At 38.1% G+C, this 19,071-nt stretch overlaps 1 protein-coding gene across 3 annotated transcripts in view; it reads right to left on the bottom strand.

Moving 5' to 3' along the window:
* Positions 1 to 19,071, bottom strand: part of ctrip (E3 ubiquitin-protein ligase ctrip) — an 894,611-nt gene that overhangs the window by 549,297 nt on the left and 326,243 nt on the right. For all 3 annotated transcript variants that reach the window (XM_090377644.1, XM_090377653.1, XM_090377662.1), the window contains one exon: positions 838 to 930. In XM_090377644.1, the coding sequence (XP_090233770.1) occupies positions 838 to 930 (93 nt within the window). The remainder of the gene's footprint in view (positions 1 to 837; positions 931 to 19,071) is intronic.

The following is a 19,071-nucleotide window of genomic DNA, read 5'->3' as shown; positions in this document are numbered from 1 at the left end:
TGTAATGTTAGTAATGGTAGAATCTTTTTTTTTTTTTTTCCTCTCTTCTTTTTTTTATTGGTCCTTGAACTTTTTTTTTTTTTTTTAAGGGTCAAGGAACATAAATGGGGAAACAGGGTTGCAAGACATGAGCTGGATGGGCATGCAGCAAATGCTGAAACTCCAAGCTCTTCCTCTTTTCAGGCTTATATTAAGGTTTTCTGCCATCTATTTAAGAAATAGAAAGGAGGTTCTCCAGAAGTATCTAGGTATTTCTCAGAGTTAAATTTCAGAAGAAATTTTTTAAAATAATTTCAGAAAAAAACCTAAAAATAACCATTCCTCAAAACAACTAGTCAAGCCAAACTACCAATTGCTTTGCTATTATCAACTACCAATAATCACTTCTTGTTATTAGCTTCCTAGATTCTACACTGATTTCTTATAACAATAATAAATCAGTATAATTTGCCTTCTCTTTTCTATTGAAAGAAAATAAAATTTCACTCCAAACAATTTTAGCTGGATTTTCCATAGTTATAATTATTTCCATTACTTGTTTGTTTGTTTGTTTGTTATTTGGTTTTTAGGAGCATTAGCAACTAAGGCCATATTGCTCCAGGGATGTGCGGTGGTCATTCCCTGACCTTTCTGCATCATCCATATTTGGTGGTCATGGGCTCGAACCCCGGTCTAATCAAGAAGTGTGTATTATGCACTGCTGCTCCTGCCCGCCTGGCTATGGAGGTGCCCCATTAACTTGTATTTTGGTTCTGTATCTATGCAGACATTTATAAATTATTTATTTTAATATTTTTACTTTATTATCTAGCTTATTTTAAAGTCATTCATACTTACAGCATGAAGAATGGCTTTACTATGTCTTCTGGAAAGCATTTCTAGGGCTGTTAAAGATTGCTCAGCTACATCCATACACTGAATAACTTGAAGCTGTAAAATCAATTTGTGGTAAGTTTATACCTAAAATATTTAATTTTTACAGGAAAATTAAAATATTTTGACCATAAATTCAATATTTTGCCCATAAATTCAAGTTATGGGAGAGAAGTTCAGACTGGATTGCAGAAAGTTATTTTTACCAGAGAGTTATAAATTACTGAAATGAGTTACCTACATGGGTGGTTGAGGCTGACAGTTTGGAGAGAGAGGTAGCAGTAGTTAAAGGCAAATTCAAATTCAAAGGTCAGCTGGATAATTACCTACAGGAGGAGGAAAATGCATAGGTAGTCCATTTCTTTTTATATTTATTAATTATTTAATTTTATTATTATTTTACTCTCTCTTTCTCTCTCTTTTTTTTTTTTGCTGGTGTAGCATAAGTATTAGGCTTCCTTACAACATATGGCCATTACTAATACTAACAGAAGACAGCGATAGCTAACCTGAGGGATTACTTCCATAAAAACACAGCAGCACTCTACCAGGTCATAAGAAAGATAGACATGACACGTACCATTCAACCTAAGAGGGGTTGGCAGAGAAGACACTCCATGGTAGACACTACAATGACCTCCATCAAGACTACATAGATAAAATGGCTTCCAACATGGCTCACGAGTGGGATGCTCTTCCCTGAGACTGAAGGATTCATGCCTGCCATCCAAGACCAGATAATCAACACCCAGAACTATAGAAAATACATTGCAAAGGAACCAGAGTGACAGATAACAAGTGTTGACAATGCCAACTTGCCTCAAAAATGATCCAACTCATCGCCGCAAGATGATCACCCAGATGGAGTACACTTGTAGATGTGACCAGGTAGCTAGGATAATACATAAGAAGCTATTAGTGAGGAAATACCAATTGATCAAAGAAATTGTATGGTATTACACGAATAAAACCCCACCCAGGCCGTACTAGAGACCCCAATACACTACAAGCTGTACTGCTGAAACCAAACCATTGTAAAGGACAAGACAATCCTGCAAAACAGACCAGACATAACCCTTATCAACAAGGTTGTTGTTATTTGGTTTTTAGGAGCATTAGCAATTTCTAATGCTCCGGGAATATATGCGGTGGTCATTCTCTGACCTTTCTGCATCCTCCGTATTTGGTGGTCACGGGTTCGAACCCCTGTCTAATCAAGAAGCATGTGCTATGCACTGCTGCTTCTGCCCACCTTGCTAGAAGGAAAAGGCTATCTCTCTGATTGACCCAACATTGGCAGCCTCCAGAAAACCCACTAGGAAAAGATCAGAAGTATGCGGAACCAATTAGACAGGAAATCAAAAGGAGATGACATATGGAACAAGTAACAACCATCTTGATTTATTGTGTCAACCACAATCATGGTGCCAAAGAGCCTCCAAAAGAAATTAGACAATAGGCCTCACAGAGAACATTTACACGAAACTCCAGAAAGCCGTAATCCTTGACACCTGTAGGCTAGTAAGAGAGTTTCTCAACCAACAGAAACAATAATACAGCTAGGCCTCGCATAACGCGAGTTCGATTAACGCGATATTCAGTTAACGCTATTTGAAAAATGATACCACTTTTCACTTTACACGATGCAAATTTCCACTTAACGCGATCTCTTTTTTTTTTTTTTTTTATGCGATAGTTGAAAAAGATTTGAATCGCGCGTTAAGCTTACCGCGAGTCCTACGGTCAATAAACAAACGTTTGCCTGCTGCTCGCCTCGGTGTGTTCCATCAACCATCGGAAGAAGACGTGTTTGTCTCGTGCTAATAAAGTCAATGCAGACTTACATTTAAAAATTCAAATTTTTAAATGAGCCAGATGAAAATGTTACCACGAAGGAGATAACGGTAAAAGAATTAGATGAAATCTTTCGTATCGCATAGAACCTCAAACAAAAGGTTTAATGTTCTCTGCGATATTTATTCTCCAGGGCCCAGAGAAGATTGTTGTCGGCTATCGGAAATTGATTGATGAAAAGAGAAAGTCAACACTGTTCAAATATTTCCGCAACAGTAATTTCTTCATTGTGTATTTTATGTCAGATTCCCAAAGTTTCTCGGTTCACGGCGCCTTTAATGTCTCAGTAATTTTTTCAAGGCGCACCCAGACCAAAAGAAATACCTAACAGTTTCATTTAGTTGTTGTTATTTGGTTTTTAGGAGCATTAGCAACTAAGGCCATATTGCTCCGGGATATGCGGTGGTCATTCCCTGACCTTTCCGCATCCTCCGTATTTAGTGGTGACGGGCTCGAACCCCGGTCTAAATTTTCCCTCGAAAATTTAAAATATTCCGCGGCGCACAGTTTAAGAACCGCTGTTTTATGCAATAAACATTTAATTCCATAATTATTTTCATTATCTTTTACATTATATACAGTTAAAAAGTTATTTAAAAGGTATTTTTAAAATTCTTTATGGACATTCCAGAAGGTCAAGGACCAATTATAATTTTTCCTATTGATTATGATATTCGATTAACGCGTTTCCGTTTTGCGCGATGCGCTCGCGGGACGAATTAATCGCATTAATCGAGGCCCGCCTGTAATAGTAATCGGATACAACCTACCACCTCATGCACTAGGTACCAGAATCTCTCATGGGGGCAGGAAAAATTCCATATAAGGAGAAAGTGAAAAAGGGAATGTGGAGACAGACAAGGAGGGTAATAGATTACCTTGACAGGAATGCAGTCATACAGGAAGCAGAGCATAGATTTGTTAAGGGGGGAGATCATTCTTGACCAATCTGATTAGTTACTATAGCACAATCACAAAGGAACTCTATGCAAAAAATAAATTGACAGTATACAGCATTAGTCAAAAAAAAAAAAAAAAAAACCTTCCATTTTGCCTATTCATCCCCTCCATAATATGTGTAGTTCATCCTTGAAATTTTTAAGCCTATCAACTTCCACAACAGATGGAATTTTATTCTAGCAATCAACCACCCACTGACTAAAGGCAACCTTCCATCTTTCCTCAATACAAATTTGTGGCCCCTCCCCATGTGCAAGTCTGAGCAACAGGAAGAATTCATCAGTGCTGAGCTTGCTCAATCCATTCAAAGCCTTAAATGCCTCCATCAGATGATCTCACAGGCACCTAATCTCCAGATGCTACAATTTGCAGAACTAAAGACTTTCATGTAAAGAGCACCCATGTTCCCCTCAGATCTCATTGCCTTCTCTGTGCTCATTCCAGAAGCTCTACATTCTTCCTAATATGAGGCCTAAAGAACTGAATGCAGTACTCAAGTATACAAAATCCCATGAGCTGTCTTGGCAGCATGTCTGCACTGCTCAGAGAATGTCTTATCTGTCTGTGCAAATACCCCCAATTCTTTTTCATTTTTCACTATCCATATGCAGTATTCCATTTGTCAATGTTAAACGTCAGATGCCATCTCTCTGCCCATCTGCCTAACTTTTCTAGATCTTGTTGCAGTAACAGACAGTTATTACTGGCTGTATGTTACTGCAACAGAATTAACTGCATTAAACACCCTGCCAACCATCGTATCATCTGTAAACTTGGACATTAAAACCTGATATGTATCGTATCACAGAAAATAACAATGGGCACATCAATATCACAGAAATTAACAATGGGCCAAAATTGAACCATGGAGGACTTCACTAATGATATTAGTTCACAAAGAGCAATGTCCATTAATTACCACTATCTGTCTTCTCGCACTCAACCATCCTTTCATCCATAGCAGCAATTGTCCTTTAATGCCACATTGCATTGATTTGTACAATAGTCTTTTATATGAGCCCAGTGTAGGCAAAGTTTTACTGCTCCTGGAATAGAGAAGTATTTTCTGTTATATTAGCTTAAATTTGCATATTAACTTATTTTCTAGAGTACCTTTATATTCCTAGTTATGATACTTAGTTTAAAGTTTAACTTAGACAGAGATTTTGTATGTATTCCTTAGTATCGGTAAGGGTATAAAATCCATGTGTTACAAGTTGCAGCTTTGATGAACAAGACGTTTTTAGCCATATTTAGCCGCATTATTGACCAATTGTTATACTAAATTACTTTCAATAAATAGCTTATAGACCTAGTCAGGATCCTTAGTTTATTCTGAATTGAGACAGCGAGATTTGTAAGTTAATTAATACTTAAGTGTCCGTAGATTTCCCATTCGTAACTTGCCCCCACTGTTATACGATACGTTATATCTCGAACTAGATAGCGTTAGCTTAGTATACTATAGTATATAATATAACATTGCCAATTAATCAGTAAAATCTATTAATCTTGTTAAACTTCATTGTCAATTAAATTGTACTTTTTAACTAAATACATATAACGACTTCGATTTTACAAACGTAACATAATTAATTAATACATAACTTGATATGGAAGTTATATAAACGGAACTCGTAGATAATACTCGATACTGAAAAATATATCTAGCATTATAACTGTGTTGGTATACAGGTTTAGGGTTATAATTTTGCACTGAAATTGAAATCATGACTCAGACCAGAGCAGCAAAGTAAAAGGCTCAAGCTAATGGGAGTCCTATGGCTCAGGGAAGAACCGAGAGGGGCAGATGCCCTCTGAAAAACAGCCTTTTAAAATGCACTGCTTGCTTGATGTTTGTGGAGCAATCGGGTATGGTATATGATATTGCCATGAGGGATGCCTTTGTGTGTGTGTGCGCGATGTAAGGAAATCAGGTGACAACTCTCAGCATTGTTATGGGCCTATATGAGAGCTTGAAGGACAGGGTGGATTCCCCCGAATGATTTAAAATGAGGGGCCCATCAAGCTATCAGCTGCCCACATCAACACCAAAGCTTGGACTTGGTCATCACGCAACACAGCGGCAACCCCCAAGGCAGAATGCGCTGTTCCCACAGGAACTAGTAGCCGTTGGTGACTCTTGTCAGGGAAACGGAGAACATGGTATGTAAAAAGGATAGGTGGAACAGGACCAGGGCATGTCTACCAGGGGCAAAGGTTGATGACGTTGTAGAGCGGATATCATCTTTTAAGGGCACAAAATTAATTAACAAGTACAGGTCACTGTTGAAAAAAACGTGAATTATGGTTGATTTTGAAAGTGTCTGCAATTCTGCCCACACGCGATAGAAGGGAGCATATGATGAGAGCCTTGTCAATCAATTCGGCCCTGGAAAGATTTTGCAAGGCTCAAGGAGTAGAATTTTTTTCAGCCTGGTCTGTACTTGTTAACAGGAGAGACTGCTTCTACAGGGATGGGATACAATTAAATAGAAAGGGCGCAAGAATATTTGCTGATGCTATTGAGGAAGTGTTAGGTGGGTCGGAACACTGCTAGCTTGGGGTGGATACAAGGCCTAATAGATTAACAGTAGAAACTGGCAGAGATGAAAGTGATTCTTGCACTGCTTCTATTGGAATGAGCAGCAGCCTGGAAAACAAGATGCAGGATATTTCAGAGACTGCTGGAGTCATTGCAGTACAAGTAAACACATGGGTTGTGTTAGGGTAGCTAAGAAAAAGAACAGGTACATGAATACTTGCATGTACACAAATGCGAGGAGTTTGGTAAATAAATTTGATAAATTTGAGGCATTGCTCAAAACATCAAAGGCAGATATTGTTCGGATATCAGAGATGTGGTGTCACACAGATATAAGAAATGCAGAACTGGAATTTGGGGAGTACAACATCTACAGAAAGGATAGACAGGATAGAAATGGAGAAGGGGTTATACTATTAGTTAAGAAACACAAAATCCAAGGAAGCGAAACCAGTCAACATCGCTGGACAGTGCAATGTCGAGTCAGTTCAGTGTGACTAAGCATTGGGTGATCAAAATTGAGAGTAGGAGTGTGCTATAGGCCCAATGACTCTGATGAATATAATAAGAAACTGTACATGGAAATAGTGGGCCAGTAAATCAGAGAGTCTTATAATGGGGGACTTTCAATTCCCAGATATTGACTGGAATTTGTGGGTTGGGCACTCAGACACTAACAAGGCTTTTGTGGATTTATTGGATGATTGTTTTCTACATCAGCATGTCCGGGAGGCAACTAGAGGGAGTGATACACTTGATCTGATTATCAGTAGTGATTCCTCATGCATTAAGAATCTGCAGATAAAGGAACCACTATGTGGCAGTGATCACAGTGTGCTGAAGTGGGATTTACTCAAAGAGGTAACTACCATCAGGTGTAAATGGAAGAGTTTTTGCTTTCGTAAAGGCGACTATGATGGTCTGAGATAGTATTTAAATTCTATACAGTGGGACCAACTGATAATGTTACCAACAGCAAATTCAAAATGGGAAGCATTCAAAGAACTTATCTTGGAAGCTACTAGGCGTTACATACCAACTAAGAAATACTGTTCAGGGTTTAGGCCTAAATGGATGTCAGATAACGAATGAGACATATGGCAGAGAAGAAAAATGCATGGGATACATAAATTAATGGGTGACATGGAAGCCTATGATAGATATAAGCTGGTCTGTAACCAAGTCACAAAGGAGATTCGGCAGACAAAGGCAGATTATGAGAAATCCTTGGCAAAGGATGCAAAGAAAAACAGAAAAGAGTTCTTTACCTATGTAAACTCTAGAATGAAAGGGATGAATCAGATTGGTCCACTGGATATTGATGGTTCAACAGTTGAGGATCCTGCTCAGATGGCTAACAGACTAAACAAGTATTTTGCATCTACATTCACACATGAGTTATTCAGGAAGGGGAATGCCAGAGGTGAAGTAAACTCTGGCAGTGAGCTAGATGATTTTGTAATAACTGAGAGGAAAATGTAGGAGAAATTGTTTAGGATAAATATAAAAAAAGCACTCGGGGTGGATGTGATTTATCCAGTTATATTAAAGGAGGCAGCAAAGGAAGTAAGCAAACGTTTAGCCATAATTATGAGAGCTTCTTTGGACTCAGGGGAGGTACCCATAGACTGGAGAGTGCAAATGTGACCCCAATTCACAAAGGAGGATCAAAGGCTGACAAGTAATTATAGACCTGTGAGTTTAATTTCTGTTCCAGGAAAATTAATGGCGGCACTGCAGGGTCATCTAGACAAGACTTCAGTTAAAGCTCGGACAGAGCATGGTTTTGTTAAAGGGAAGTCTTGCCTGACCAATTTGATTGGATACTATGGTGCAGTCACAAAAGAATTGGATGCCGGGAATAACTTTGAATTATATATTTGGATCTTAGAAAGGCTTTTGATACTGTTGCACATGGAAGACTGCTGCACAAATTGGAGCAGTGTGGCATTGGAGGCAAATTGCTGCTATTGATAAAGGGGTGGTTGAGAGGGGAGAAGACAGAGTGGTAATCAATGGACACTGCTCATCGTGGAATAATGTTATTAGTGGAGTCCCTCAGGGTTCAGTGATGGGTCCATTGTTGCTTTCTGTGTTTATAAATGATATTGATGATGGTATATCAAGCTTAATGTCCAAGTTTGCAGACGATACAATGGTTGGCAGGGTTGTTAAGGACACTACTGATGCTATGCTGCTACAACAGGATCTCGAAAGGTTGAGCAGATCAAAGGCTGAGATATGGCAAATGAAGTTTAACATTGACAAATGTAAAGTACTACATATGGAAAACAGTAACCCAGAGCAACGTATCAACTCTGTGGTACTACACTGACAGTGGTAGAGAATGAAAAGGACCTGGGGGTAATTGTGCAGGCAGATATGAAGTTTTCTGAGCAGTGCAGACAGGTTGCAAGAGTAGCTCATGGTGTCTTGCCAATGATATACAGGAATTTTTCTAGCAGGGATAAGGAGGTGATTATTCCCTTGTATAAGGCAATGGTCAGGCCACACCTTGAGTACTGTATACAGGTCTGGAGGCCTTATTTCAAGAAAGATGTAGAGCTGCTGGAACGAGTGCAGAGAAGGGCAACAAGATTAGTGAATGGAACAAAGGGTTGCTCTTACGTAGGATAGATGTGCAGAAATTTGCCTTTAGCCAGCGGGTAGTTGGTTGGTGGAAGACTTCCATCCCTTGTTGTGGAAGTTGATAGCCTAAATATATTTAAGGCTCAGCTGGACAGGTATTTCAAACGAACAAAGGGGTGAAATGGGAGTGGGGTTTTTTTTTTGGCTAATGCTGCATAAGCTTGCTTTCTTGCATCATATGCCTCTACGAATGCTAATGGTATGCAACATGAACAAAAGTTTACTGAAATTCAAGTACACGCAGACTCTCGATTTACCAGGACAATTCAAGGCCCCAAATTAAAAAAAAAAAAAAAAAAAAAAAAACCTGAAATCATAAAATTCAATTAATAAATATACAGGTATAAACAGATGTTTTACAAGTCATAGATAAGCGAAAAGATGTAGCCTTATAAGTCGTCATTGGGAGATTAGTGTACCTATTATCTTGCAACCCCTGTGGTCTTCACACCTGCCTTCAACCCCTGTGGCCTTCACACTTAAACAAACTAAACTAATGTTTGTTTAGCTTGTTTTAGTGTGTTGTCAATTGTTGTGCCATTGCACCACAAAATTACAAATTTGTTTTCGTTATTTACGTCAGGAATGTTGGAATTTTTTTTTTTTTATTAACTTTTTTTGTTGTTTAGAAATAAGAAAAATAATGGGTAAACGCAAGAGTTGTGCTTTCAATTAAACAAAAACTTGAAATTATTCAAAAGTTTGAAAATGGCGTATCAGTTATTAAATACTCTAATGAACCATTATAATGTTGGTGACCAAACCACACGTGACATTGTAAAAAATAACGGTAAAAGAAAAAAAATAAAAATAAAGGAAGCTATTAGATTTAAAATGGACATCGTGAAAAATTAAGGGAATCATCGTATTGGACATGCGAGTAATGCGTGGTAAGTTTTTTCGTTTTTTTTATCTATCACCATACTTTTCAGTTCCTGAGTTATGCAGCATCGGACTTACGTTATGTTATTTATATATTTTTTTATAGGACTGAAGATTTCAGTGAAGGGGGGACACATTTCCCCATAATAACATAAAAACCACTGAATTCCAGTTATCGGGATTATTGCAAATGTAATAAGATTGAGTTTACTACCCATTTATAATGAATTGCACTAACAGAAAAGCCCAATAGCTCAGAAAGTGCTTTAATAAAATTGGAGCTCGCATGGGGTGATAAGAGTGAGTATTCGCATAAACCTGTGAAGTTCTTTTCAGCAAACTTAATTTTAACATATTATGATGGTGCCGATTAAGAGAATAAATGACAGTGGTACTAGTAAATCTATCAAGAAAAGGAAAGCAATCAAGCTGAGATCAGAAAATTAAATAATAAGGATGTATGAAAATGGTCAAAAATTAACAAGTATCGTGCAGAATTCAGATGTGTCAATGGCAACAGTGAACACAATAAAGGAGAAAAACAGAATACAAGAAGTGGTGAAGCGATCGGCATCAATGAAGTCAACTATAATAACCAAAGCTATGAAATAAATATCAGTTATACATGCGATTTTTCTTCTTTTTGTTTTCTTTTCTTATGTGCCACTCTGACAACTTCACCACTGTACACAGATAAAGCATTACTAGAGTCGTACGATGCAAGAAAGCAAGCTTATGCATCAGCTAGGGAAAAAAAAACACTGCCTCCCATTTCACCCCTACATTCGTTCCAAATGCCAGTCCAGCTCAGCCTTAAATTTATTTAGGCTATTAGATTCCATAACAAAAGATGGAAGCCTGTTCCACCAATCAACTACCCGCTGGCTAAAGGCAAATTTCAGAACATCTATTCTACAACTATCTTCCCTCAATTTGAAACTGTGCCCCTCAGGTTCTTAGTCTGAGCAAGAGGAAGAATTGCATCAGCATTCAACTTGCTCAACCCATTCAAGGGTTTATACACCTCAATCAGATAACCTCGCAGTTGCCTACTCTCCAGGGACTGCAATTTGCAGAACTTAAGCCATTTTTGGTAAGAGCACGTCTTTGTTTCTATCACCAATCTTGTCCTTCTTTCTACTCGTCCTAACAACTCTACATCCTTCCTAAAATGAGGCCTCCAGACCTGAACACAGGAGTCTAGGTGTGGCCTAATCATTGCCTTGTATAAGGCAATGGTCAGGCCACACTGTCCCTGCTAGAAAAATTCCTATGTATCATTGACAAGACTCCTGCTCTGGCAGCCTGTCTGCACAGCTCAGCGAACTTCATATTTGACTGCACAACTACACCCAGATCTTTTTCACTTTCCACTTCCCTGAATGTAGTACCACACAGCTGGTACATTTTTCTTTGGTTATTGCTAACCATATGCAGTACTTTGGATTTGTCAATGTTAAACTTCAGTTGCCACTTCTCAGTCCATTTTCCTAACTTATCTAGATTCGGTTGGAGTAGCATACTGTCTTTACTGTCATTAACAACCCTGCCAACCTTTGTATCATCTGCAAACTTAGACATTATACCTGATATACCTTCATTAATATCATTGATAAATATACAATACAACAATGGGCCCAACACCAAACCCTGGGGAACTCCACTAAAAACATTTGTCCACGAAGAGCGGTGTCCATTGATTACCACTCTCTGTTGTCTCCCACTCAACCATACCATTATCCATGGTAGAAACTTAACCTTAATGCCATATCTCTCCAATTTGTACAGCAGTCTTCCATGTGCAACAGTATCAAAAGCTTACCCAAAATCCAACTACAGCAGGCCCCCATTATAACGCGGTTCGGTTTACACTGATTCGCTATAATGCTGTTCTTATATTATAACCCATATCTGACTATAACGCTGTCACAGATCACAATAACGCTCTTTTACAGATTGAATTTTTGGCATATTTAACGAAACCATTTCATTTGATGGATTCGATAGCTTGAAAATGAATAGCAAAACGGCATTAAAACTTTTCCCACGCCGACTTGAGAAATTTTCCCACGCTCAGTGAAATTTTCTCGCAGTACAGTGACTTGTTACATAGTTCCAAGAGCAACATTTTAAAAAATGATCAAGTATATTGCTTGTAATATTTGCGTTATATGCATTTATCCCAAGTCTAGTTATCACTCGGTAGAGTATTAGACATCGTGCACAACGGACAGTTTACTTGAACATTGTATCGTAATTAATGCAACCAACGCAGTTACATTTTCAAAGAGTTAATAATGGCCAATAAGAATGAAAAAGCAACAATGCCGGGGCGCAGTATGAAAACTATAAATGTAAGAAAAATACTACTGAATTTGAAAATTAAATTAGACATTTTGAAGCGAATCGATTCCGGTCAATGACAAGCCATAATTTAGGACTTGCAACTTTAACTGTAAATTTATAACTGAAGCTCTCATAATTATAAAAAAATAAAGAATTAATTTTAGCAGTGGGAAAGATAGCCGTTCCACTGCAAGCAACTAGGGCTAGACCGGCTATTAGGATTGAAATGGAGCCTAAACTTTCAAAAAAGAACTTGTTAAAATTATTGAAGAGGGGTATTATGTGTTATACTTCTCAACAAGTTTTTAACATAGATGAAGCAGGACTTTTGTGGAAACAAATGCCTAAAAGAAGTTTCATATTAAAAGAAAAAAAAAAAAAGAAAAAAAAAAAAAAAACATGCCAGGTTTCAAAGCGGCGAAAGATCGGTTGACTTTATTGTTGGGTGGTAACGCTGTGGGGGATTTAAAATTAATACCCCTTTTAGTTTATTTGTAAGAGGGCCAAAGTTCAACCCAAAATCGACACATTTTTCATGAAATTTATCAATTAAATCAATTAAATTCATAATTTTAATTGGTATTTTAAGTTTAATTTTGATACATAAGTAGTTACCACATAATTATATACGTATGTAATGCAGAATATTTTATATGTACGTATATTTGAATATTAAATATTTTGACTGACATTTGTACATCTTTTCACTACCGTTTATTTTTCATTAGGAAATATCTTATGACACCGACAGCAATTCACAAATACATATGTTACCTTATGGAACGCGGTGCTTGCTTAGCATAGATTCACTTAGCGCACTGTTTTTCCAGAACGAATTATCAGCGTTAAGCGGGGGTCAAGTATATGATATCAAAATTATTTTTGGCATTCAGTTCCTTTGTGACAACATCATAGTATCCAATCAAATTGGTCAGACAAGACCTCCCTTTAACAAACCCATGCTGTGTCCTAACGATTACTTCAGTCTTGTCTAGATGGTCCTGCAATGCTTCTTTAACCAGTGATTCTATTATTTTCCCCGAACACAAGATAAAATAACAGGTCTGTAGTTACTTGTGTCACCTTTTTAACCCCCTTTGTGAATTGGTGATACATTTGGCATATTTTTGGCATTCAGTTCCTTTGTGACAATATCATAGTATCCAATCAAATTAGTCAGACAAGACCTCCCTTTAACAAACCCATGCTGTGTCTTAACTATTACTTCAGTCTTGTTTAGATGGTCCTGCAATGCTTCTTTAACCAGTGATTCCATTATTTTCCCCGGAACACAAGATAAAATAACAGGTCTGTAGTTACTTGTGTCACCTTTTTAACCCCCTTTGTGAATTGGTGATACATTTGCACACTGCCAGTCCATAGGAACCTCGCCTGAGTCCAAGGAAGCTCTCATAATTATGGCTAAGGGTTTGCTTACTTCCTTTGCTATCTCCTTTAATATAACTGGATAGACCTTGTCCACCCAGGTGCATTCTATATGTTTAACTTCTACAATTTCTCCTCCACTTTGCTCTCAGTTATTACAAAATCACTTAGCTCTCTGTTAGTTTTTGACAAACTTCTGGCACTCCCCTCAATGAATAATTCCTAACGTGTGAATGTAGATGCAAAATACTCATTCAGTTTATTAGCTACCTGAGCATGATCGTCAATAGTCAACCCATCTATGGTAAGTGGTCCAATCTGATAAATCCCTTTCCTTCTAGAGTTTATATAAGTAAAGAACTCTTTGGATCCTTTGACAAAGATTTCTCATAATCTGCCTTCGCCTGCTTAACCTCCTTTGTGACTTGATTACAGACTAGTTTATACCTGCCATAGGCTTCTGTGTCAACTGATACTTTATATGCATCCCACACATTTTTCTTCTCTTCCACAAGCCTCATTAACATATCTGACATCCATTTAGGCCGAAACCTTGAATAGTATTTCTTAGTTGGAATGAAAAGCCTAGTAGCCTCCAAAATTAAGTCCCTGAATGCTTCCCATTTAGAATTCAACATTGGTAACAACATCAGTTGATCCCACTGTACAGAATTTAAAAACTGCACAGCTCAGCAAACTTCATATTTGACTGCACAACTACGCCCAGATCTTTTTCACTTTCCACTTCCCTGAATGTAGTACCACACAGCTGGTACATTTTTCTTTGGTTATTGCTACCCATATGCAGTACTTTGGATTTGTCAATGTTAAACTTCAGTTGCCACTTCTCAGTCCATTTTCCCAACTTATCTAGATTTGGTTGGAGTAGCATACTGTCTTTACTGTCATTAACAACCCTGCCAACCTTTCGCTTTCATAAAGATGACTACAGAGGTCTCAGACCTCTGTAGTCACCTTTATGAAAGCAAAAGCCTTTCCCTTTATAGCCCTGATGGTGGTTACATCTTAAGTAATTCCCACATCAGTACATTGAGGTCACTGTCACCAGTGGTTCCTTTATATGCAAATTCTTAATGCATGAATAATCACTGCTGATAATCAGATCAAGAGTATTACTCCCTCTGGTTGCCTCTTGAACATGTTGCTGTAGAAAATAGTCATCCAATAAATCCACAAAAGTCTTGTTAGTGTGCGAGGGACCGACTCGCAAGTTCTAGTCAATATCCGGAAAGTTAAAATCCCCCATTATAAGACATTCTGATTTATTGGCCCATTATTTCACTGCACAACTGCTCATTATACTCATCAGATTCATTAGGCCTATAACACACACACCTACTCCCATTTTTCCTTTCCCAGTGCTTATTTCACACCAAACAGTATTGTTTGGTGTGAAATAAGCACTCAACACTGTATTGTCCACCAACATCAATTGAATGCAGTTCCTTAGATTTGGTGTTTCTTAACTAACAGCATAACCACCTCCTCCTCCTTTCCTGTCTATCCTTCCTGTACACATAGTACTCCCCAAATTCCAATTCTGCACTGCTTATATCTGTGTGACACCACGTCTCTGATATCCCAACAATATCTGCCTTTGATGTCTTGACTAGCACTTCAAGCTCATCAAATTTATGAACTATACTCCTAGCATTGGTGTACATGCAAGTATACATGCAGCTGTTCCTACTCTTAGTTACCCTAACCCAGCCCATGTATTTACTTGTTCCACTATGACTCCCAGCAGTCCTGGAAATCTCCGTTACCTTGCTTTCCAGGCTGCTCCTCATTCTAATAGAAGCAGTGCAAGAATCACTTTTGTCTCCTGCCTGTGGCAACTGTTAACTTTTTAGTCTGTGTATCTTCCCAAGCTAGCAGTTTTCCGACCCACCTAACACTGCCTCGATAGCATCAGCAAACATTCTTGCACCCTTTCTATTTAAGTGTATCCCATCCCTGTAGAAGCAGTCTCTCCTGTCAACAAGCACAAACCAGGCTGAAAAAAATTCTACCCCTTGAGCCTTGCACAATCTCTCCAGGGCTGAATTGATCGACAAAGTTCTCATCATATACTCCCTCCTATCATGTCTGGGCAGAATTGCAGACACTTTCACATTCAACCCTAACTCACGACTTTTTTCCAACATTGAATGTACTTGCTGAGTAAATCTGCAGATATCTTACTCTTAATGTCATTAGTTCCAATGTGTACAACAAACATCATCTACATCATCAACTTTTGCCTGTGGCAAACATACCCGGGTCCTGTTCAATCTATCAAAGTTTTTAATTGAACTAATTAAAAATATAACTATTTTTCTTCATTCTTCTGAGGATATTATGTGGTTTTTGTAATTTTGGCATATTAGGGATATAGTAGCAATATTTTATTAGTCATTCTCGAGTTACGTAAAATTCGACTTACGTAAGAAGTCCCCGAATGTATCTCTTACATACCATCTATCGGAAAATCGGAAGTCTACTGTACATGATATAAAATTTATTTTTTTCAATCCAGTTCCTTCATGACCAGATCATATTATCCAATTAAATTGGTCAGACAAAATTTCCCTGTAACAAACACATGACATGTCTGAAATATAAATATAACTGCATTACTCCTTTCACCAGTGACAGTTATTTTTCCCTTGAATAGAAATTAAACTAACAGGTCTATAATTACTTGTGTTTCCCTTTGATCCCCCTTTGCGAATTGGGAATACATTTGCATATTCATAATTTCTAGTCCAGGGTCCTCCTCTGAATCCAAGGATGCTTCTCACAATTATGGCTAAGGGTTTGCTTACTTACTTTTCTGCCTCCCTTAATATAATTGGATAGATCTCATCCATGACAGGTGCCTTTCTTATATTTACCTTCAAATAATTTCTCTTTCACTTTACTCTTATTTATTACAATATCATTTAGATCTCTGTTGGAGTTTGATAAACTTCTGGCATCCCCTTCCCTAAAGAATTTTCATGTGTGAATGTAGATGCAAAATACTCATTTGGTTTTTCAGCAGATGAGCAGGATCAACAGTCGTACCATAGATATTAAGTGGACCAATTTGATTCAATCCAGTCATTCTAGTGTTTACATAAGTACAGAAATCTTTGCTGTTTTTCTTTGCATCCATTGCCAGAGATTTCTTGTAATCTGCCTTTGCTTGCCTAACTCTATTCTAACTTGATTACTGACTAGTTCATATCTACCATAGTGTTACCTCAATTTATATGCATCCCATGCATTTTTCTTCTCTGCTACGGGTCTCACAGGTACATGAGGAATCCATTTAGGCCTATACCTGTTAAGAGTATTTCTTAGTTGATATGAAAAGCCTAATAGCATCTATGATTAATTCCTTGAATGCTTCCCATTTAGAATTTGCTGTTGGTAATGTCATCAGTTGGTCCCACTGTATAAAACCTAAACTGTCTGAGAACAATGCAGTCACCTTTACAAAAGCAAAAACCCTTCCCAGTACCTTTGACAGTAATCAGTAATTATATCTTTAAGTAAATCCCAAATCAATACACGTCCACCTAGTTGTTCTTTTATCTGCAGATTCTTAATGCATGAATTATTACTGCCGATAATCAGATCAAGAGCATTACTTCTTCTTGTTGCCTTTTTAACATGCTATCATCCAATAAATCCAAAAAGGTCTTGCTAGTCTGTGAGTGAGTAACCCACAAGTTCTAGTCATTATATGGAAAGTTAAAATCCCCTATCTATGACATTCTGATTTAAAGGCCCACTATTTCCTTGTACAACTGTTCATTGTACTCAGTCATTAGGTCTATAACACACCCCAGTCTCATTTTTACTTTCCCAGTGCTTATGTCACACACCAAACTGACTCAACATTGCACTGGCCACCCATGTCAACTGGATGCATTGCCTTAGATTTTATGTGATTCTTAACTAAAAGCATAACCCTCCCCCCACCATCTGTCTTTTCTGTACACATTGTACTCCTCGTATTCAAATTCTACATTCATCTGAGTAACACCACATCTCTGATATCCCAATAAACCTCTGCCTGACTGTTAGACTGTTAGCCTGTGTATTCACCCCCTAAAACTAGCAGTTTTGCAATCCACATAATACTACCTCAGCAAATATTCTTGCACCCTTTCTATTTAAGTCTATCCCATCACTGCAGAGCAGTCTCTCCTGTTAACACGCACAGACTACAGACACACACACACACACACACACACACACACACACACACACACACACACACACACACACACACACACACACACACACACACAGAGAGAAAAATTCTACCCCATGGGCTTTGCCCAATCTCTCCAGGGCTGAATTGACTGACAAAGCTTCATCACATACTCCCTCCTATCATGTCTGAACAGAATTGCAAACATTTTTAAATATAACCCAAACTTGTGACTTTTTTCAACACTGCCCTGTACTTGTGAAGTAAGTCTGCAGATCATCTATTCTTAATGTCATTAGTGCCAGCATGTACAATAATATCACTTTTGTGCTCTTAAAAGATAATATCTGCTCCACAATGTCACCAACTTTTGCCTCTGTCAGACAAACCCTAGTTGCCCTATTCCACCTATCCTTTTTCGCACATAGTAGACTCTGGTCCAGCTCCTGATCCCATATGGATGTGTCCATATGGGACAGAAAAATTTTAACTGCAGTTAAAATCCTTCTGGATAGTTGACAAACCAGAATACCACAAGTTTCATACAATCACTTCAAGTTTCTACTGTTGTGCTTCTTTAATGTCGCAACATTTGCCACAACCAGATGAGGAGTGTTCGCATTTTGAACCAAGACAATCTCCTTTGAGTCACTTTCTTCTCTGCTAATTACCATACAGACAAATAGATTTGGGCAGATGGGCTGAGAAGTGGCAACTGAAGTTTAACGTTGACAAATGCAAAATACTACATATGGGTAGAAGTAACCTCAGAGAAACGTACCAACTGTGTGGTACTTAGGGTGGTAGAAAATAAAAAAAAAAAAGATCTGGAAGTAATTGTGCGTGTCAGATATGAAGTTTTCTGAGCAATGCAGACAGGCTGCCAGAGCAGACCCTGGGGTGTTCTCAATGATATACAGGAATTTTGCTAGTAGGGAAAAGGAAATGATTATCCCTTTGCATAAGGCAATTGTCAGGCTATGCCTTGAGTACTGCATACAGGTCTAGAAGCCTCATTTTAGGAAGGATGAGGAGTTGCTTGAGCATATACAGAGAAGGGCAACAAGATTGGTGGGGGAGTGGAGGGGTCCTCTTATCAAGAAATCTTAAGTTCTGCAAACTGCAGCAGCTGGAGACTAGGCACCTGCAATGTGATCTGATTGAGGTGTATAAGGCCTTGAATGGGTTGAGCACACTGAATTCTGATGGGATTCTTTCACTTGCTCAGATTACAAACCTGAGGGGGCATAAATTCAAATTGAGGAAGACAGTTTTAGAATAGATGTGCGGAAATTTGCCTTTAGCCAGTGGGTGGTTAATTGCTGGAACAAACTTCCATCTGTCATTGTGGAAGTTGATAGTTAAATAA

This window comes from Mastigoproctus giganteus, chromosome 1 (genome assembly GCF_048544385.1).
Source record: "Mastigoproctus giganteus isolate SK-2022 chromosome 1, ASM4854438v1, whole genome shotgun sequence".
NCBI lineage: Eukaryota > Metazoa > Arthropoda > Arachnida > Uropygi > Thelyphonidae > Mastigoproctus > Mastigoproctus giganteus.
This window is presented reverse-complemented; position numbering and strand designations above follow the sequence as displayed.